Source organism: Grus americana, chromosome 4 (assembly GCF_028858705.1).
Source record: "Grus americana isolate bGruAme1 chromosome 4, bGruAme1.mat, whole genome shotgun sequence".
NCBI lineage: Eukaryota > Metazoa > Chordata > Aves > Gruiformes > Gruidae > Grus > Grus americana.
Window position 1 is genome coordinate 10,508,169 of NC_072855.1, and position 22,134 is coordinate 10,530,302.

At 36.3% G+C, this 22,134-nt stretch overlaps 1 protein-coding gene across 6 annotated transcripts in view; it reads left to right on the forward strand.

The window, feature by feature from the left end:
- The window catches only part of HTT (huntingtin), an 87,333-nt gene that overhangs the window by 18,810 nt on the left and 46,389 nt on the right, over positions 1-22,134 (forward strand). For 4 of the 6 annotated variants that reach the window (XR_008577107.1, XM_054825465.1, XM_054825466.1 and 1 more), the window contains exons 10-30: positions 332-379; positions 3,514-3,594; positions 4,094-4,458; positions 6,282-6,405; positions 6,684-6,802; positions 7,741-7,852; positions 9,232-9,372; positions 10,063-10,221; positions 10,312-10,409; positions 11,990-12,129; positions 12,976-13,039; positions 13,435-13,535; positions 14,543-14,689; positions 14,985-15,105; positions 15,323-15,399; positions 17,604-17,755; positions 18,168-18,370; positions 19,159-19,285; positions 19,970-20,097; positions 20,808-20,918; positions 21,497-21,574. Coding sequence is in view for 5 of the 6 variants with exons in the window: in XM_054825465.1 (XP_054681440.1) it covers positions 332-379; positions 3,514-3,594; positions 4,094-4,458; positions 6,282-6,405; positions 6,684-6,802; positions 7,741-7,852; positions 9,232-9,372; positions 10,063-10,221; positions 10,312-10,409; positions 11,990-12,129; positions 12,976-13,039; positions 13,435-13,535; positions 14,543-14,689; positions 14,985-15,105; positions 15,323-15,399; positions 17,604-17,755; positions 18,168-18,370; positions 19,159-19,285; positions 19,970-20,097; positions 20,808-20,918; positions 21,497-21,574 (2,696 nt within the window). In the remaining variant the exon portion in view is untranslated. Of the gene's footprint in view, positions 1-324; positions 380-2,645; positions 2,759-3,513; positions 3,595-4,093; positions 4,459-6,281; positions 6,406-6,683; positions 6,803-7,740; positions 7,853-9,231; positions 9,373-10,062; positions 10,222-10,311; positions 10,410-11,989; positions 12,130-12,975; positions 13,040-13,434; positions 13,536-14,542; positions 14,690-14,984; positions 15,106-15,322; positions 15,400-17,603; positions 17,756-18,167; positions 18,371-19,158; positions 19,286-19,969; positions 20,098-20,807; positions 20,919-21,496; positions 21,575-22,134 lie in introns of those variants that run through there. The other 2 variants (XM_054825468.1, XM_054825467.1) reach the window with 2 other exon arrangements.

Below are 22,134 nucleotides of genomic sequence, written 5' to 3' on the forward strand. Positions count from 1 at the left end.
TTGGATTTCTATAGGGACGACTTCTGTGTTGAACTAACAGATCATTCTAATATTGCTGCTATTAGAAGGTAATTCACTAGCCAGAAGCAATCATAGCAGTGAAATTTAGAGCATTTTTTTTTAAAAGCCAACTTTGCACAAGTGGCATAGAAAAATAAAACGTTTGATGGCAAATGATCCAAAAAACTTGGCCTTCAAGAGCAACAAGTTTGCTATTTCTTCCCGGCTTTGGGCTTTTTTTTTTTTCCTTACCATTTGTGGCTATTAGAATTCCTTCATGATTTCAGCAGCTCTGTCTCTGCCCTGATGTGTTACTTTCTGTGATTTGCAGCTGGAGGGGGGTCTTCATGCAGCCCTGTTCTTGCGAGAAAGCATAAAGGTGATTATTTTCAAAAACAAGTCTTTAATTCCATTCCTTTCTGATCTTTTTTCAGTTTTGTGGTTTTTTCTTCCCCCTCCCCACTTCATTGTCTTGCTGAACTTTAGGTCTTCATTCACAATTGCCTGTTATCAGCTGAGCTTAATCACTGTAAATCTTACAAGAATTCTGACACAATTTCTGATATTGCAATCAACATATTCTAAAATTATTCAAAGCAGTATAATTCTTATTTTTGCTGTAGTTCAGTGGCAAAATTATGGTGATGAATATTGATGCAATTTTCACTTTTAAAGAGCACATCTAAAAATAATCTCTGTGAACAGGGCATTCTTCCTTTTGGTGGTAATACTTAACCTTTAATGTAACTCAAAATAGTTAACTGTCCTGGTTTTGGTAGGCCTGGTTTTTCTTTCACTAATGCATGTGTATGTTTGCATGCTTTGATATGATGCTTTTTCATTTCTTTTTCTGTTCTTGATGATTAATGCTATTCATTTTGTGTCTTACTGTGTATATTTTCATTTCTTTCTTCAATAGGTAATTCATTTAGTAGGATTTTAAATAATACAATTTGCTTTGAGGTATTTTTTCCCAGTTTGTGCATGAAAGTACTTCATATCTAGTTATATGTTTACACTTTGCTTAAAACCTTTCATATCAGTACTGGAATCACTCTAGATACAGCTGTGTAACAGTTTCATGGCCTGTTTTAGGTGAGCAAAATGTTGCTGCTACAGTAGCATATTTCCGAATATGTCCTCCCATTTTTGTGTGCAAGGAATCTTACAATGTTTAAAGAATATACCTGTATGCTTTAAGAATATACCTAAATGTGAAATAGTGGGTAGAGCTGGATGAAATGGTGCTTATGAGTGCAGTGATAATAAATAGATTAGAAATGATAGCATGAAAGAAAGGGTGTTCTGAAAGTAGATACTGCTGCAGCCTTCAAAGGTGAGACAATGCAACAAATCAGAGTAACAATGCACAACACTTTGAAATGAAAAATGGTAAATCATCATTTCGATACTTTGAATTGTTAGTAGTCTTCACTGTAACTTTGAAGTATGAATAATAGTGTAAATTCAATTAAAGTACTTGTTAAAAAACTAATGTTTCCTTCGCCCAGTGGGAAAACATGTATGAGTCATCAGCTTCTATCCTCTTTCAAGGTCACAGTATGAAGATTTTGTGGTTTACAAATTTGGCACAAGCGAATTTGAAGAAATCTGTTCACAATTTTGTGTTTTGTACAGGTTTAATTTCAAATTGTGAATTGTTTATTTCCTGCTGCTCTCCATTGTAGAAAGGAGAGAAAAATCGAGCCCATTTCCAGTTCCTACTTGTTTTGCAGTCTACTACCATATAAAGTAATAGGCTTCTGCTGTTGGCTGTGGGTGAAACTTCTCTAGCTGTAATACTCCTTTGTGTGTAGGGGTGTAAAATGAGGCTGAATTACAGAAATCTGTGACCCTAATCTCAGAATGTGGATATTCTCTGTCTTTTCAGTCTTACTGCTTCAGACCAACTTTATTTTTGAGCAGCTAGCCTGTGTTGGTTTGTTTATGTTTCAGCTTCAGAAAATTATTTGCAAATAAGGCTGAAAACTCATTTCAAAATGAAAGCTTATGTTCTGCGTCTTAACTGATTTTTTTTTTCCAAATAGTCAGAAAGTATCCTGCAGCTTGTTTTATATACTCACTTAAACGTAGAAAGCCTGATATGCCTAATAAGTGTTTTTCAGTGTCCTTCTTCTTTCACTTACTTTTAAAGGTGATGAGCTGTCAAAAGCAAAAGAATATCCTGGTTTGTTTCAGTGAAATGGATATAAATGTGAGAAAGAAAAGAGAAGAATATGCTATCTTTCATGCTTTTTGTTGGGAAGTCTTAGCAGGATTTTACTCATTCTTTCATAGGAGTATGTAGTTCTCAGTTACTGTCATTTTACACAGAACATACACAGAAATGCCATGGTTACTTTTCTGCCTTACAGGTTTGAATAGCATAAAGCGTACTTTTCGGAGTAAGACCATTCTACAGTGTTACTGCTATGTATGAAAGCAGTTGTGATCAAGAAATTAATACAAAAGTCTGTTAATGATTTTTTCCCCCCTCGTAACTTAAATAAGATGCAAAAGAATTCACCTAGAATTATCAAAACATTGGTATCTTGCGTGGTGAATCTTAGACTACCAGAGAAGCTTATTCTAAATGGCAAACTAGGCTTATCTCAAAGCAGTTATCATGAATCCCTCTGTCTCAGCAAGTGACTTGCAAGATCCAGAAGGATGGGCTCAGTAGCTCCCTCTGCACTCTGTACAGACTTTCCAGTGCGGTTACGTCCTTGGTTTGCCCCCAGGCAGTGTGCATCTGCAGGTATCTCTCTCCTTCCACTGCCTCTATTTAAAATAGACGTTAGTCTGTAAGAGAACTCTATCATGATTGTGTTAGGAAAAATGAGAACCACTTCTAACCTATGGCAAAAGCCTCCCTGAAGATTTTTGCCTGCTTTAGTAGTCCCTGGATCTTAATGGCTGTTGTCCGTGGTTCATCACTGACCCACTTATGTTGTCTTGTACTTCTAGTCTGTGCTGCTCTTCCCCCAGGCATTTTCCATTTTGTTGTCATTGGACTTCCAAGCCCCAAACTGCAACTAGCCTTTGATAATTTTCATAGCTTGTAGGAGGGAGAAGTTAGTTATTCTGTTACTTGTGGCGCTTTAATGTCCTTCCGAGTTGACAGCAGACATCCAGATACCAGGTGTCCAGTCCTTAGTTACAGGACATACTCAGTGAAGTTAGTGGGATCTTCAACACAGTCCACAAAAATAAACTAGAACGAATAAGGTCATAGGTAGTTTCCTGAATGGTTACGCTGTTAAATAAAACTATTTAACTGTGTGTTTCCTTGTCACTGCTGTTTGGTTTTCTCCCAATCAGATAGTGAGGGACTGGATATTCACTTTCTTCTTTCCTTTCTCTGTTCTATCTGTTGCCTGTCATAGCTTTGAAAAATGATTTGGGTAAACTTTTTAAAAAAGATTTCACATCTAACTGACTTCAACTGTTCAGCCTTTCAAGTTGAGTGTAATTTTGGGAAACTGCAAAGGTTTTTCTTATATCACCTCTCAGGTAAAATACTTCTTGGCGAAGAAGAAGGTTTGGAGGATGATCCTGAAACCCGATCAGACGTCAGTGCTGCATCGTTTGCAGGTAGCTGACTTTCCCTTTAGCAGTGCAATCAACCTGCGTTACTATACGTTACAAATATGTTTTACGTAGAGCAATAAAAGAATGTAAAAAGTGTAAAAGTGACGTGTTATGGTGACTAGGAAGTGGATGGGCAGTCAAAAGACATGCTAACAAAACTGAAACTGTAAATACTCTTGGGTATAAAACTTACACTTAACCTAATGAAGTTGACTGCCTCTTGTGTGGGTTTTTTTTGGTGGTGGTGGTTCTGGGGGTTTGTTTTGGTTTTGGGTTTGTTCTTGGGTTTGGTTTTTTTTTTTTTTAAATGGATAGGCTGTCATATTGAGCTACTGTTATAGATGGAATGGCATCTTACAGATGCTTATTTCCCTACCTGTAGTTTAACTGTTTAGTTACACACTTTCCTTAGCCTAGTGTTACATGTGGCTTAGTATGTGGTGTTCGTATCAAGAGTGAAATGCAAGTTTAAACACTGGACTCAAATGTCTGTGTTTTGCAGCTTCCATGAAGGGTGAGATAACCAGTGAACTAGCTTCTTCATCAGGAGTATCAACAGCTGGGTCAGTAGGGAGTTCAGCTGCCGATTCTACTGGACATGATATTATTACTGAGCAGCCACGTTCTCAACATACGTTGCAGTCGGATTCTGTAGAACTGTCAAGCTGTGATTTGACCAGTACAGCTACTGAAGGGGAAGAAGATGATGTGCTTAGTCGAAGCTCCAGCCAGATCAGTGCTGTCCAGTCTGATCCCACTATGGACTTGAATGATGGTACACAGGCTTCCTCACCAATTAGTGATAGTTCTCAGACTACTACAGAAGGTCCAGACTCTGCTGTAACCCCTTCGGACAGTTCTGAAATTGTAAGTGTGCAGCAGGCAGAGGGGGGATCCCCTTCTACTGGGGGGCCCGACATATCTCAGAGCTCTTCCCTGGAGGGCCCAGACTTGGAATCATCTACTTACTCGTCTTCTACTTTTCCATCCTCAGCTAGTAACAATGGAAAGGTCAGCAGCTCACACCTCTATTGGAGAGCTTGACCTCCTTTTAACACTTTCACTTCAGCAGTAATTAAAAACTACAAAGCTATAATCAGTGTGTTCCCTGGGTAGGTCATCTGAAGGCATTAACAGATTGTCACTCACTGGAAAAATGTTAATATCAAAGGCTTGACATAAATACATCCTCTTTGTAGCATATCCTTAATTTTGTATGGATAAGTTAATTGTTTTGATGCAGGAAGACTAATGGAAGTGTTAAAGGGTGAACAGTCTATTTGGAATAATAGAGGAATACTTTTGAAATCTAATGCTTCGCATTGTTTTCTGCCTGTGCTTTTTCACTTGGCAATACAACTAATTTTTTTCCTTTTTATTTCATTTTAAGGATTTCTCCTATATTGAAGAAATACTGCATGATTTACTAATATAGCAGTTACATATAAACACCTGAAATGTGCATACAATACACCTATTTTAAGAAATTTGTCTCTCTTAGGCAAGTGTATTGTAAGGTTGTAATAAAACCAGCAAAAATATAATTACTGGGAGCAAGAGCAGAAAATGCAAAAAGGGGAAAACTTAGAATTTCTTAAGTTCTTTTTTTCAGACATTATCAAACTTTTGACTTGGGTCTGCTGATAGTAACTTTGGAAGAGCAATAATATGTTACCACTACAAAAAATGGTAAATTTATAATTATGATGAGCAAATACCGCAAGTGTGAGGATTCAGGAACCAAAGGAGTGCGCTATCTCTGAATTAAATGTCGGCAGTGCAGAGCCCAGAGTTAACAGGCGCTTATTGACAAGTTGTGTTTATTGACAAGATGCATTTCTTGCAAATTCTTGTCAGGCTGTTGCATATGTCATTTCGCATACTGCTTACAAGTAGTAATTACAAGTAAAATAATTTTTTCCTGATTGACAGGCTAATTGTATGTCCCACTTACCCACACATGGACTTTTTAATGAACAATTTCTGGATGCTTATAAGGCCAGGGAGTAACTGAAGGAGTATCTTGTGTCTTCTGATAAACTTACAATGAAATGTGTTTTACTGTTGTTTATTTACATTATCTTTTTTTTGTCTTCTATAATTATTTTTCCATATACCTACTGCCTATATGTTGCCTTGGTACTAAGGATCAAACTCTCTTCTAGAAGTGTCCATTTTAGTAGTCTCTGGTTTAGAATGAAGAAATTAAGATATGTTCAAACTTATTTGCCCTTTTTTGTCCTACACATTGTGTTCTTGGTTTGACTTTACATATCCAGGACAAGTGAGAGACAGGAGAGTGAGACAGCAAGGGACAAGATCAGTTTGTGACAGTAAGGCTGTTGGTTGTGATTTGTAACTGCTGAGATAGAGGGACAGTTGTGTTTGGAGTAAGGGAGCAAGGAGACCTGCAGGGGAGGCAACGCACCAAGTGTTCAATTTTTCTTACTGTTAAAGTCCAAGTTCATGGCTCAGTTGGGAAACTGTCAGATGTAACTACGGCCTGTAATAGCCCAAGTGCTGGAGGAGGAGGGGAACTGCTTTGGGGCCTGCACGCAGCTGTACACTAGTATTTATCAGACTCACATTTGCTTTCACATTATTTCTAGATTACTAACACTGCATGTTTGAGATTTAATACTGCATGTTAAGCTAAGTTTTATTTTAAGTCCTGTCCTTGCACTGTGTAGGTTTTGGAGGGTGCTGAAGGACAGTATTCTGGAATGCAAATTGGGCAGCTGCAGGATGAGGAAGATGAAGCTACAAATATTCTTCAAGATGATTCATCGGAGTCTTTCAGAAATTCTTCTACTGGTATGTTGATAAATGGGGGAGAAGGGAAGAGAACTGATGACACCTTTAAGGCAGGTGTTACAGGTGCATCTGCTGTTTAACTTCCAAGGGACTGAAGATTCACGTAATGGATATGAAAAACAAATAACTGAATTGAAATGTAAAATAAGGAATATATTTCAACACCTTCTAATGAATCACTTGTTTTGATCACTGCTAATGTTTGTATAATTAAGTTCAATTAAAGTGCTTTTAATTTGCATCTGAAATGGTATTTAATGAATTGCCTTTTTCCAAAGCTCTTCCACAGCCTCACCTGTTGAAAACCATGAGCCATAGTAGGCAGCCTTCTGATAGCAGCGTAGATAGATTTACATCAAAAGAAGATGCAGCAGATCCTGGTGATCATGAAAATAAGGTGAGAAGTAGTGACAGTGGTCTGGTTTGAAGTTTAAAACAACTAAGTTTAAAAAAAAATAAATAATTACAGTTATGATCATGTGAACTAGTAGTAAATGTGTGTAGTCTATATATGTGGTGTGCTTCATTATAGGTCAAAATAGCTAAGATTGAATAGTAAATTGACTTATAGCCTGAATTTCATTTCACATAAGGTGAGTACACAAGTGTTGATATCTTGAATGCAATCACCAGCAAAATCATAACAGAACACAGACCCCTTTTGTTTGTGCCTTAGTGGGGTACACTGATACTTTATTACCCGAAGTACTTTTGTGCTGGTTGCTAGCTGTGTAGGTAACTTTATGATCTCCTCAGAAACTATTATGTCTTACTCGCAGAATCTCTTTCTGTGGAGATGCTCGTGCCATTCTAACCACAGGTTACCGATTTCTTCTTACAGTTTTTTTTTTACTTTAGCTTTGGACCTCATTCTAAGCTGGGGCAAGAGGAATTTGGTTTGTGGCAGGCAGAGTTAGATCAGCTTGGGCTACTGAGGAGCTCTAAATATGACACTAGAGAAGATTGTCAGCCTTCTTTGGAAACAACTTAGGAATTAATTGCTTCTCAGACAAAGTTTCCAAAGACCCTTGTTTGCTGACAAAAAGTGGTTTATCAGATTCCTTCAGATGCAAACAGCAAGTCTGGGTAATTCAGAAAAGCTACAGAATGATTGTTTTTGTGATAGAATGAAACCAATTCTGATACTGGATATAAGCTTCCTGAAAGCATTATGTTTTAAGGCCTTTTTTTGGAATATGTATTAAACACATTTCATATTACAACCTTTATACATTTGGGGATGTGCAGTATTTCTAAGTCTTGTTGTGCTTAATATTTAATTTAAATTGAAGATTAATTTTTGTCTATATAAAAACTGTGATTTGCCTTCAATAGCCCTCCAGGGTAAAGGGAGACATAGGTCACTATACCGATGGAAATTCTGCTCCTTTAGTGCACTGTGTTAGACTTCTGTCAGCCTCTTTTCTACTTACTGGGGAGAAAGGAGGTAAGTTTCTGTCCAAGACTCATTGGTTTGTTGTGTGTCTCAATGTACAAAGTTGGAAATGTGATCAGTTTACTTTGATTTTTAATCTCGCTTTATTGGAGACTTTGGGCATGGGGTTTTTCTATGACAGTCCTGATTTAAGTGATCACACCAGCGTACAGAAAAACCTAAAAACACTTAAAAACTTATGACATTTTACAATTCTGTTTTGAACTATTGGGCATCTAAAGAAGTGTTATGGTAACTTAAACTGTAAGTCAAATACTTCATTACATTTGCAATTTGTAAATTTACAATTTGTAAAGACTTAACCTGTGGGGCCATGACAGTTTATAGATTGTATGAAGCTGCACAGACAATCTAATATCATATTTCTTTTCATCAGTGTTGGGTGCCCAGTTTGTCCACTGTAAAATGCCAACACTTCAGTAAGGAAACAATTTTCTGAATTGCAGTCCATTCTTTGGAAACTCCTAAAAACAAGTTCAGAAGAATATATTTTTTTCAAGTACTTGTCTTAACATCAATTGTAAAAATATTACAATGCCTGATTTTGTTTTAATTAAAACAAGATTAAAAGTAACTATTTTAGCTTTATCACTCAGTTGTGTTTTGAATTCTGTGTTAACTTGTTTGAATGTACTTCAGGTAGAAGAAGTGCTGTTTCGGAAATGTTAGTTCAGATTTTAAATGATTCAGCCGTAGTAAAGCAGAGAATTGACCTAAGAGTTTCACAGACATAACTGAAATCTCTAGTTGAACTTTTTTTCTCCACTTTTAACATCTTACAGCATTTGCATAAGTTAGTGTAGCCATTTTCTGTGTGTTTTTTCATGCGACTATCAAAGAGAAGCTTTTTGACAATAAGTGGTTGTTAGAGGAGGCTGTTAGGGCTCAAAAGAGGAGTTATTTACCTTTTCAGCATAGTAATAAAATATCAGTAGGGATTTTACAGAAAGCCTTTATGGCATACACTGTTGCTTTCATTTTGTTCAGTGGGAAGTCCATGTCACAGGCATGTATGTATGTGTCATTATATATATGACTGAAGTGAACATTTAAGATGTTTGTTCTTTTTCCCTTCTCTAAACTGTTATTTGTTCATGTGTTCTGCTACTGTAGTGTTCTTGGAAAGTGTAGTAGCTGTATTCTCAGCAATGAAGGAAGTGAGTTGGAAGTGTATGGGGTTATTATTTTTAAAAAAAAAAGAAAAAAGCCACATATAACTGCTGCCTCTGATAAACTGGAGCTACTTGCCCTGTCTTCATATTTTTTGTCCAGGCTAAGCTATTTATATCATAGAGAATTATTAATTAACTTAAAAACAATTCAGAAAGCTTTTAAATACCGCCTTTTTTTTTTTTTTTTCTTCTCCCCAGCTTTAGTTCCTGATCGAGATGTGAGAGTCAGTGTAAAAGCCCTGGCAGTAAGTTGTGTTGGAGCAGCTGTTGCGCTTCACCCTGAGTCTTTCTTCAGCAAACTGTATAGAACACCCCTTGAAGCACTGGGAGAAGAGTATGGTATGTTGCAGTTCACATAGTACATTTTAACAGTGTGTTTGGGTTTTCTAACAAGTGAGGTAGCATCTATACTGCAAACTCTAAATCCAGTTTAGTATTTGCAAACAAGTATTGCACCAATTGGAAAGAATATGCTGTCTGCACTACGGGCATATATGGAGAGATTTTTTTTTTTGTAGTAAGAGTCAAGTTTCAGAGGACAAGCTTGTACAGCTTCTGACAAGTTGAAGCTGTTTTAGCACAACTGCTATATACAAGTGGTTTGTTTATCTTATGGTTCTCATTTATTTCAGGCCATCTTTATAGATGATTTCTAAGCCATTAGGTTCACTTTTATGAATGCTGCAATATGGTCAGCAGGGACCTGGAGTATTCAATTGGTTTGATACTGACAGTGGCGAAGGTGTAATGTTGACGAAAACTCTTAGATTTTCCCAGAGCATTTTGGGTACAATTGGAAAAAAAAAAAAATCACTAGTCTTTTTATACATGATCATTTGTCTGGATGGTGTGAATGATCTGTAGATAACCTGCAAGGGATCTCTTAAACGTAAAACTAAGGCGGGTGTACTGTGAATATGCTGACATTGATTGTACAATAATTTGTACCTCCATTGTGACACTTTTAGGCATCAGTTAAGTCTAAGACTAGTATTTTTAAAATAAAGTAGTTGTAACTTACTTTCTTAGAGGAGCAGTATGTATCAGATGTTCTGAACTACATTGACCATGGAGATCCCCAGATTAGAGGAGCTACTGCCATTCTGTGTGGAACAATTGTCAACTCCATTCTAATTAAATCCCGCTTTGATGTGGAAAAATGGCTAATAAATGTCAGAAGCTCAACAGGTAACAATTTATTTTAAGGGTGGGTTGTGTTTTTTTTAATGTAAAGAAAATTTTCTTTTGTTTCATTGCTCTAAATTCTTTTTTGTTTAGGAAATCTCTTTTCCTTGGTAGACTGCATACCTCTGTTACAGAAAACACTGAAGGATGAGTCCTCTGTTACATGCAAACTGGCTTGTACAGCTGTGAGGGTAAGCAGAAGTAGTGGTTTATTTGCACCACCACAGATTACGAGGTGTTTTATTCATTGACTGGGATCCTGCTGTGCTCAGGTGTATAAACATGGAGCAAAAAATGACTTCTTCCCCCAAGAACTGTATTGTAGAAAACATGGATTCAAGCACAGAAGTGGGGGAACAAACGGCTGGGAAATAGATAATATTGGTTAGATCGTGTGCTAGTGTAATCTAGTCGTGATATTTCTAGTGATAAATGTACTGGTATGAGGTGTAATGTTACGTTAACCAACACTAGGACAAGTGCAGTAGATAAAAAAAGGATATCTAGCCTTAACAGGCAAGTGTGAACATGTAACACCTGGTTGTAGCCTGTATTTGGAAGGCAAAAATTAAATGTGAGAAATACCAAGTAAAATAGTGATTGTTTTCTGAAATAATAACTTTTAAAAGTGAGGAAAGTCTTGGGAAAGCATTTCAAATTGGGTGAAGGATCTTTCAGGCAATTGTTAAAATAGAGACAGTAGCTGAATTTGTGAGTGGAACTTAGAGTGTGTGAATTTTATTTAATAAAATCTGTGGAAGGTTTTCTGTGAAAAAAGCAAAGGGATGAAGGAGGGAGCTTTTCCTTGAGGAATTTTCCAAAAAACTAGAACAACAAGAACAAATTGGAGGCTGAGGGGAAATAATTCATCAGGGAGGAGGCACAGGGTGGCCGACTGTATTGCAGCTTATGGGTCAGTGGGACAAAGCGTAGCTTTTAGTAAAATGCAGATAGTTAATGTATGGAAAGTATGATTTCATGTGCTAAGAGGAGGGGTCTGATACAGCTGAGGGAAGGAAATACAGTCAGTTAAATGATGCTATCTTTTTAACTGTCTGCTCTATAATCTTATTATTTGTATGTAGTGGTTTCATGTATGATTACACATACGATCATGGCATTTTAGAAGGCTTCACTGGAATTGTTCACTTCAGGCCACTTATACCAGTAAATTTTGACTTTTTCTTTCTCTTAGTATATAACATAGCCTGACTTCATACCTTTTGTCAGAAATGTTTGGAAGCATTTTACGTTGCTAATCCCCAAACAAGAAAGTATGTTTTCCTATAGTTAAATAAGACATAGAAGCGTAGAGTTCTATAAATTTTTCCAAACACCACACATTCTCCATATAGTTGAACAGTCACTAAAATGAGGAGAATTTTTTTTTCCTCATAAACTTCTGGAAATCAGAACCAGGTGTCTAAAAATACCCTGTGGAAATCAGGAGACACTGGTTTTGAACACATAAGAATATAGTGCTTGTGGTGTTTAAGCCCTGCAAGTCTTTGACCTTACTCTTCGGAGGATTGTTTTCTGATCTCATAGGCTTGTCTTCCTCTCCAGAACTTAAATTCAGCAGCAGGTTTTAGCAGTTCATGTGGAGCTAATGTCCTAGCCTTGTAAACTACCTACCTCTCGTACTTTCTCCTAGCTCTTAAGCAATAACTTTTTTAGTACGCTAAATAAAACAGATTTTTGTGATCACTTACATACTTTGATTCTGAGAACATCTTCTGTAATATAACTGAAAGTTGTTTTTTCTTCTCAGCATTGCATCATGAGCTTATGTAGTAGCAGTTACAGTGAACTAGGCTTACAATTAATTGTTGACCTCCTTACGCTGAAGAATAGCTCATATTGGCTAGTAAGGACCGAACTTCTGGAAACACTTGCAGAGGTAGATTTTCGGTAAGTGTTAACATTTTTCTATAGGTGTTGCAGCTGCAGTGCAAAGATGCTTTTTATAGGAAACTGGAACCAAAATGGAGGAGTTTCTTCTGAAATGTTAACGAGTTTCATAAAACTAATTCAGACCAATCATTTGTGTGAGGAATGTATGAATTCCTTTGCCAAGTTACCCTTGACTTCGCTACTAAGCCCAATCCTAGTAACGCTGTATAGGAGTTTCTAGTTCAGTGGTCTGTTTCATCAAGTCTTCTGTAAATCTGTGATTAGATAGAGACTGTATAATCTGGAAACTAACTTGGATTTCATGTCCAGTTGTGTGTGTTTTTAAAGAAAAAGTCCCTGACTTGTTCTCCATTATTGTCAACTGTCTTCTGTTGCTCCGTTTCTGTTACATGGAAATGAATGACTTGACTTCCTTTTCTTGCATTCCCTCATTTTCTACAGATTCTTCCAAGCTGAAAGGCAAAAGGTTTTTATGTGAAAATTCTTCAAGTTATCCTTAGTCATACAAAATTGAACTCTTTCTGAATAGTGATATCTGGAATGTGTTACCATCTTTTCAAAACAGTCTGATTTTTATGTGCATGGGAAAAAAAAATACAAGTGAAATCACAATTTGTAAATGGCATTTTTTAACTAAGAAAAATAATTCTTCTGTTACACTAGCCAGTTTAGCAAATAGCTTACCTCTTCTAAAGGTAGCCAAAAGTGTGCTTACTTCTTACGTTTTCCCTGCAGTGTTTTTTTTTTTAAAAAGTTAAGAAACAAAAAGAACCCTCAGAGCACTGAAGGGAGAAACAACCTTTAATGCTAACTAATATACTCAAAATTTGTATTTTACCATAGGCTAGTCAGCTTCTTGGAAGCAAAAACTGGCAGCTTGCACAGAGGTGTTCATCATTATACTGGTGTAAGTAAATTATTCAATCAGCATATTGTGCTTCAAGATTAAAGGTACCAGTGCCATTTTAGCACTTAATGTTTAAATTCTATCAATACTGAATGTAGTTGTAAACGTGTTTTGTATAAGTAGACTCATATTCTGAGACTTGTTACAATTGGAAAGATACTTTACTACTGAGATTCAAATATCTTGGCGTTCTCTGTGGGGGGTGTGTGTGGTGTTTGTTGTGGTTTTTTTTTTAAACTTCAAAACATTTTTAGCATTTATGTATTTAAATAGTGTATTTAGCAATGTTAAGGTAAAGTATGACAGATGAAATCTCATTTGTTAACTACCTTGTAACAATCTAGTCAAATGATGAAAATGTTCAATGAACTTTACTGTGTTAACTTATTTTCTAGCTACTAAAACTTCAGGAGAGAGTGCTCAGTAATGTTGTAATATGTCTGCTTGGAGATGAAGATCCTAGAGTGAGACATGTAGCTGCAGCTTCATTAATGAGGTATATGTATTTGTTTTATTTAAAAAAAAAGAAAAAAAAGGAGTTCAGAAAGTTACTGACATTTTACTGTGTACCTATAATTAAAATAATCCCTTAGTGGGTTTTTTATCTTTTAAATGAGGGATGGGAGACAAATGCAACTTTATGGTACCTGGAGCATGCATCATTCTGAATCATCAGGCAATTGTGCTTTGCTTCTGATTAGTATTCCAATTACATTTAACTGTACTACATTCCGAGGGTCACTTTCAGTTGCAACTTCCTCAAGTTGGTTTTCTGCCTTTGTTACTTTTATTCAGGTACTTGATTTTGAAATGGGATTATTTTGTTAACAGAGTGGTAGCAAGTTTGAGTTTTCTTTACCTTCATGTTGCCTTAATGACAGCATGTACATTAAGGTTGGAAAAGACTTAACTGCCCGAGAATTCTGCTACAAGCTTGCACAACTTGAAACATCCAGTATGGGCATTCATTGGAAGTACTGTCAGTGAACTTAGGAGAAAAAAGAAAAAGGTGTACTGTAGTTTTTCACTGTTGTCCAAGTTGAAAATGTTGTTCAAGAAGGCTGGATCTTATCATATGTTTATGTTTTGCGCTATAGAAATCAGATGGCAAAAAATTATCCTTTTCAGGTAGAAATTAGTCTTCAGTTGACACAGATATCCATGGGGAAAATTCCTGGGGAGATAGGGAAACACTGAAAGAGAGATACTCTGTAGCGAAGTGGTCATTGTAGTGTGTATAGGTAGGTATCTGTAGAAAAGATTTTTTTAACTACCATGTGTCTAGAGCAGCTCCTTTGTCCAGATTTGAGCTCCTTGATTCTATAAAGATGAATTCAGCTTAACAATGTGAGTTTTAGTAACCATTTTTATTTACAACTTGTTATGTGTAATTAGTGTATGTAGCTTTCTGAATTGTATATTAAATGTATTTTAAATGTACTTTAAATTGTATATTAAATAATTTCTGAATAATCCTTTTCCTTTTTGATGATTTTCATTAAGGCTTGTTCCAAAGCTGTTTTATAACTGTGATCAAGGACAGGCTGATCCAGTTGTGGCAGTAGCAAGAGACCAAAGCAGTGTCTACCTGAAACTACTAATGCATGAAACACAGCCTCCGTCTCACTTTGCAGTGAGCACTATCACCAGGTATGTTATGTGACTTGTCTTGCTTTAAAAGGAAAGTGGACCTGAGTTTCAATTCACAATGCCTAAAATTGTACTTAAATCCTGCAAATCCATGTGCTTATGAATTCTTTTTCCAATCTGTAGGAGCATCTGTGGTAGTTTTAGGCTCCACAGAAACAGACTTGTTATAAAGGATAAAGTGGTGTGTGTGTTACTAGTGATGTGCTCACATGTTGATCGTAGGGAATCACATTTTGGAATGAGGTCTTTCTTTTTTTAAGTACATGTTCTAGTGGTATAAATATTTTTGTTTCAGAACATATAGAGGTTACAATATGCTGCAAAGTCCAACAGATGTTACTATGGAAAACAATCTCTCAAGGGTTATTGCAGCAATTTCCCATGCATTGACGATATCCACTACAAGAGCACTTACGGTGAGTTTTCTTAGTTGCTATAGTGACTGACTTCTTATTTTCTCTTTTACGCTTGCTTTATTTTTAATTATTTCCTGGCTATATTGGTACCTGCTACTTTGGTACTGTGGCAATGGCAATAGTAATGTATTTAATTCTCACTCTTAAGATACCTTGTTGTTGTTGCTAACTCATCCAGTGATGCAACTGATTCAATTCTTGGTGTTAACTTTTTCAGTTTGGCTGTTGTGAAGCTTTGTGTCTTCTCTCCACAACATTTCCTGTCTGCACCTGGAGCGTGGGATGGCACTGTGGGTATGTTCCCTCATCTGTTGTTCAAGCTTCTAAAAGCCATGTTTTCAAAATGAAAGTGCACTTATTTATTTAGTTATTAGGAGTTCTGGTTTAAATATACGCTGTTAAGCTTAATCTTAGCAGTTATTTAGGAACTTTCTACAGCAGTGGGTAACGTTAGGTTGTCGTGATACTGTCAGCACTTTGTCATCTCTGGAATCACAGCGTATATCACAGAGATTGGCGGTAACTGCTGTAATAGAAAGATACACATGGTCAGTGTCTATCAAAATAAGTAATTTTCCATGCTTTTGATAGAATGTTTATCTTCAGGATATTCTGTCTTGTAGTATCGCTTTAAAATCAGAACAGCATCATTTTCACCTTGATCTCATGTTTATGTTGAAAAGCAGTGGGTAAACTGATTCAGTTTTTAAACTATAAAAATGTCAGGTGCATTTAAATTGTTCTCATTTGGCACACTGAATGGGAACAATAAATGAGATATCTATAATATTATAAGTGTTATGTAGGTAATATATGATAGCCCCAAAGTACTTACATTCTGAACAGCTTCTTCAGAATGTAACTGTACAGTTGGCAACTCTAAAGCTTTGATCTTGCTTCTGATTATCAATGTTCTGTGCCACATGAGCTGTCAAACTAGCTACCTAAGATGTGTACATTTAGAGCTGTTTGGTTTTTAGATAGATTTAACATAATTTGTGTTGATTTTCTTCATTGCTGTCGTTGTGTCTCTACTCTTATTTTACTCTTCTGTTATCCTGAACTCTATTGCAAAATTTTACCTTATTTTAAAAACAAAACAAAACCCCAAAACCCAACAATGACAAAAAAGCAACCCTCCCCCAGCTGCTTTTCTTGTCAGTGTGCCCTTTCTTCCCTTGCCAGTCATAACTGTGGTTTGCTTTGCATATGCCTTCTAAAAGATGTCTTCTGAGCTACAGGTCCAGTGTTAACAAATGAAGTATGTTAGGATGTGAGCAGTACTTAGCTGGAAAATAAAATCAATGCAGAATTACAACAATGTGTCTTCTGCTCTACCCAGCTTAAAAAATGCTATTTTTAAAATGCATCTAATGTTCATCAGTGATGCAATGACATGGCCTTTGCCCTTGGCCTATGTTCATATTAATTGGGATTGTAATTTTATTTTTGCGGATTGATACGAACGTTTATTCTGGGTAAGAAGAATATAATAACATGGATAATAACATAAGAATTTTGCCCAAAATTCTTTTCTGTCTTAAGTATTGTTGTTATTGTGATTAAAAAGCTATTGGAATTGCTGCATTCCAACTGTGTACCCTCAACATGGATTAATTAATGGGTTTCTAACTGTATGTGTAGTAAGCAACACTTGCATATGAAAATACTTTTTTTAAAAATAAAAAAGGAAGGTACTGTAACTACCTGTGTAGCTGTGTCAAAATAATAGCTATACTTAATGTAAATTTATTTTCTGAAATTGCTCTAGTTGTATTAGACTAGAGTGACTACATAATATGATTATTTATTTTTTTAATTAAAAAAAAAATATCCTGAAAGAAGCCCTTTATTTAGAGGTTGCATAAAGTCTTTTCCGGAAAGAAAGTTAGTAATATTGTGCAGGTCTTACGGCTTTGAAATGATGTGCGTAATTCACACAGTATTCTGACAAACATCTTTTAGTAATCTGCCTGCTCGTTCTGAAACTTGAGTTGTGGGGGAAAATCTGATTTTAAAATTACTGTAAATTTAGCAAATTACAATCTTGGATAGTGTCTACCCGTAAATCTAGATGATTTGATGGATTACAATTAAATTCGTGTCACTTTAAAATGATATCTTGTTACATTGCAATACTACAGTTTATGTCTACCATCCCTACTCTGCATATGCACGAGACTTTTAACTGGAGATAGTTCAGGAACGTACTGGTTAGCAATTAAATACAGAATTCTGCAGTTATCAGTAGATGTCACTAGCAGCTTTGATATTTGCTATTTGGGGAAAAAAAAAAGTAATGACTCTTCAAGAATACCAAGTATTTTCAGATCTCTGCTGCAAATGTTTGAAGTCCTACTTGAGTGTTAAATGTGTATTTCTGTAGTACTGATATTTATTTATTTTTTTAATTAGCAGTCAACTGTTAGTTTTCTTAAGACTTTAAACTTACCAAAAGTGGGGGACAAAGTCATGACATTCCAAAATTGAACTTCCAGTGTTTCCCAGCCAAGTCCTTCAGATGAAGCTCAGAAGGGCTGCACCATTGGAATGGCTGGCATGATCCTGTCTCTCCTTTCATCAGCATGGTTCCCACTGGACCTCTCTGCACATCAGGATGCTTTGATTTTGACTGGAAACTTGCTTGCAGGTAGGTAGGGCAGAGGAAGAAAAGTAGGTTTGTCCTGTTATTTTTACCATTAGCATCAGAAGGCCCGTATCTCACCCTGTTCTGACTGCATGCAACAAAATACTTGCAAGATTAAGCAGAAGAAATTAAGAAGGAACTTCTTGCACCTAGGTGGTTTGAAAAGATACTGCCTCCAAGTTGTGAATTTCCTCTAGTTGCCAGAGGGAATGCGCAGTATGATTAGTACAGGATGGGTACAAGGAACTAACACTTGTTGTTGTTCAAAACCATGCACCTACTGCTGGTTTTGAAAATACAGGCTTATTTTTCCCTGTTTGAGTTTCTGTTCATGTAAAGGTGATATGCCTCTAAAATTTTATGATACTTAATTCCAAGTTTTTATCATCTCTAAATAATGTGCTCCCTGTTGCAGCATGTGCTCCCAAATGCTTAAAGAATCCCTGGAGTGCTGAAGAAGATTCAAACCAAGGTGCTGCAAAGCAGGAGGAACCCTGGCCGGCTCTGGCAGATCGAACTCTTGTTACTTTAGTAGAACAGCTCTTTTCTCATCTGCTGAAGGTCATTAATATTTGTGCACATGTAATGGATGATGTTGCTCCTGGCCCAGCAGTAAAGGTATGTATTATAAATAAAAAAAAAAAAAATTGTGTGACTTGAATGTTGTTGTGATAGAGGTGTCTTCAAGGCTCCAGATTTTTGAGTTGATATAGGTAACTATGTAATACCTTGATAATATGACAGGTTTTTGTTTAGTTCTGCGGTGTTTGTAATATTACCTTAAATTTTGCACCTTTTATTCCTAGTGACTTCACTTGAAACATCAATTCAGTGAGTAGAGTATATAGTAAATGGAGTATTGGATTGCATACTCTGGCAAACATCTGTTGACTTTTGGGTTGGTTGGCTGGCTGTAACACACTGAGCTCCTTTGGGGGCTTAAAATAACTCTTCTATCTTTTGAATATCCTGCAAAATATTTTGACGGCTAATGTACTTTGAGGTACTTCTGGGTTTGGGGTTTTGTTTTGAGGCATCTACATTTTGAGACTGCTTTAGTGACTGTGAGGCGATGTTATTAGGATTAGTGATTTATACATATTTTTAAAATGTGAAAATATTTTTAGACACTCGTTTGTCTGGAATTAAAAGAAACTTTAGTCATTGAGCTCTAAATCCCTCTCATTGGCATATGCTGAAGTTGAGAAGGAAACTAGGGAATATATTAAACTTCTTCCTTTTCACTCAGGAAATTCATGTCCTGAACCTGAGAGTTGAGATGTTTTAATTAACTGACAGTCAAATAAAGGCGAGTTTAAACAAAAGATGAATATGCTTGTATTTCTGTAGAAGAAGAAAAGCTACTTGTGCATACAAAATTAACAAAAAGTGTCTTTTAAATCTAGGCAGCATTACCTTCTCTCACAAACCCACCTTCTCTTAGTCCAATTCGGAGGAAGGGGAAAGAGAGGGAGTCTGTTGAACAGGCCTCTGTGCCAATGAGCCCTAAAAAGGGTGGTGAAGCGAGTCCAGGTAAGCATGCTTACTCCTATTAACCCTCCCACCTAACTATGGTTATGGCGCAGAGAGAAGCAATAAAACCAAGTAACTTGTTTTTTGAAGTTTTAGTTCAAAGGGCTGGCAGACCTACTGTCAGAAGTTCTCTTCAGTACTGCATTGCAGGAAAGGCAGCTGTGGGTGGGGGCTTCTTCACTGTTTTGGTTTTTATGAAAATTAACTGTACTTTTTAGAAGCAAGGTACTTCTGAATCTTTTTCCTTGCTGTTTTTTCTGAATCTAATCAGCTATTAACTAAAATTGCTTCTTAATTTTTGCATGTATTTTACTTAAAAGAAGTGTGAAAGTTGCTTTGCAGCTTTTGGCAGGAGTAGCTTACACTGCTCTTAGAAACAAGATTCTGAATCTTAAACTTTTCTTTTTCTTATTAATGAATGGAGAAAATGGGCATTAATTCTGTTTTGTAAATTGTACTTGCACTTCAGTAATAAGCCCTCTGTTAATTTATCTTATCTCAGAGGGCTAGTTTCTTGGAATGCTAGTTCATTTTCTACTTGTACAGCGTGTGTTTTTGCAGTTTAAAAATATGCATGTGGATCAAAAAATGCATGCTGTCTAATTGAGATATGGTAAATTGAGTATATATGTCTTGAGTACCCTAGAAAAAGTATGCTGTTCTAATCTATAATATATTTTTAAGCTACTAGGCAAACTGATGCTACTGGGCCTGTTCCAACAAGTAAATCATCTTCAGTAGGAAGCTTTTATCATCTTCCATCATATCTGAAGTTATATGATGTCTTGAAAGCAACCCATGCTAATTATAAGGTACTGCATGATATCGTTTGATTGAATTAGAATGTGGTTGGGCAATTATTTTGTGTTTCTTTTAAACATGGCTCTGCTGGTATTGAGACTCGCTTGTTGGCCTGTTTAAACAGTTTATCCACAAAAAAAAATTATTAAAAAAAATTACAACCACCACCAATAACACCAAAAAACAACCAGACAAAACCTCCTGATAGGCATTGCCACCCTATTGCTTGTTCCTCTGCTGTCCCTAATGCTGGTACCAAATGATGCTGCGCTGGCTTGGCAATGCTGAACGGATTCCAATGTCTGTTCTCTCCACAGTTTATTGAAGAATGGTTAAGCTTTTTCCTCATTAGTTCAGGTTATAGAAGATGCATTCTCTAGGGGCTTGGTGAGCTGATTTGTACACTTCAGAGGGTATATTCTTACTGCACCTGTGTTTGAGAAATACGTTATCCCTTCTCCATTACTTGTCAACATCCTAGGCCTTCCCGGATGCTATAAATTTCTCAAAATAGAAGATCCCTTTCTTTTTCTTCATCAAAATGAAGTCCTACCTTTCCAGCAATTCATAAGAGAGTCTAAGTTGTCGGTGGTGTTGATTGAACTATGCTGAAATTTTAGGCAAAAGATCATTTTGTGTCAATACCGACTTCTTTCTGTAATTTTTATCTCATTGTCAAGTAATTATTAAGAACAAATGTGGTTTTACTTTTTGGGACCAGGTTACTTTGGATCTCCAGAACAGTAATGAGAAGTTTGGATGTTTCTTACGGTCTGCCTTAGATGTTCTTTCTCAAATCTTGGAACTTGCTACTCTCCAAGACATTGGAAAGGTATATGATTTGTATGTGTTTTCTTTTGTAGTTAAGTTGTCTGGTATCTGTGGTCCTTACTGGGGAAAAAACAAATACCATTGATTTTAAAATTGATGTTATTGAGAGAGACAGCAGTTCTAGAAGCGTGCTGCCACAATGTTGGGTAAAGTGCTAAAGCAGATTTCCAGGGTTAAATTGCTGCTGTTGAAAACTGGAGTAGTTTTTTTACTGTTTAAATTTCATATGGAGATTTTTCTTTCCAGCAAAATGGTTTGCCTTCAGTCATTCTTACTATGTTAATATGTTTAAATATACTTGTGTTAAATAGACAAAATGTCAGAAGGCATATTGCTCTTCCTCTCCTGTGACTTGATATTTTTTCTCCTTAACTGCAGTGTTAGGCATTGTGGTATTTTAAGAGTAGGAGGCAGATCTTGCATTTTTATTCCTTTACATACTTCCATGATTTCCCTTAAATTAGTGTAGTTTTACTTAGTAAAAAACCCAAAAACTGTGCGACTGTCTAGTTTTCATAGTAACACTTTATATAATGAAGAAAAATACAATTAGGTCCACTTGTTTTTCTGCTTTTCTAGTGTGTAGAAGAAATTTTGGGATACCTAAAATCATGTTTCAACAGAGAACCAACAATGGCAACAGTGTGTGTACAGCAGGTAAGGAGGTAACTTTTTGTATGCTACTGGAAGGTTAATCCCAGTGTCCTGTGGTTATCACTTGGATACTAAGACTGGCCATTCTTTTAAGGGAAGCGGTGTGAGGAAACTGTAGCCCAGGTGGAGCAAACAGAGCATGTTTTCTTTAATTTTCATTACTTGTTCTGAAACTTGATACCATCTGAATAATAGTTTCTCTTGAACTGCTTCCAATTCAGAGAACTGGCTTAGCTAATGCTTGGAAAACAAGTTTGTTTCCTACCTTCCCAAATGTGTTCTGTAGCCAATTAACTACATCAAAAACCTGGAAAGCAGAGGACTGCCTTACTGATGGATTTCTTGCAGGCTTCCAGTTAAACATTTAGATTCAAGTCACCAAAGCTTAATCTTGGTGGGAGGTGAGCTTTAGTAGACTATTTTGAGTTACCATATGGAAATAGCTTCAGTTACAAAACCAATCATATCTTTTTGGGTGAGGGTGTGGATTGTTTCTTTTTTCCACCTTTCTTCTGTTGTCTTGTATTTGACTACATGATCAACAGTTTGCACCTTGACTTTTC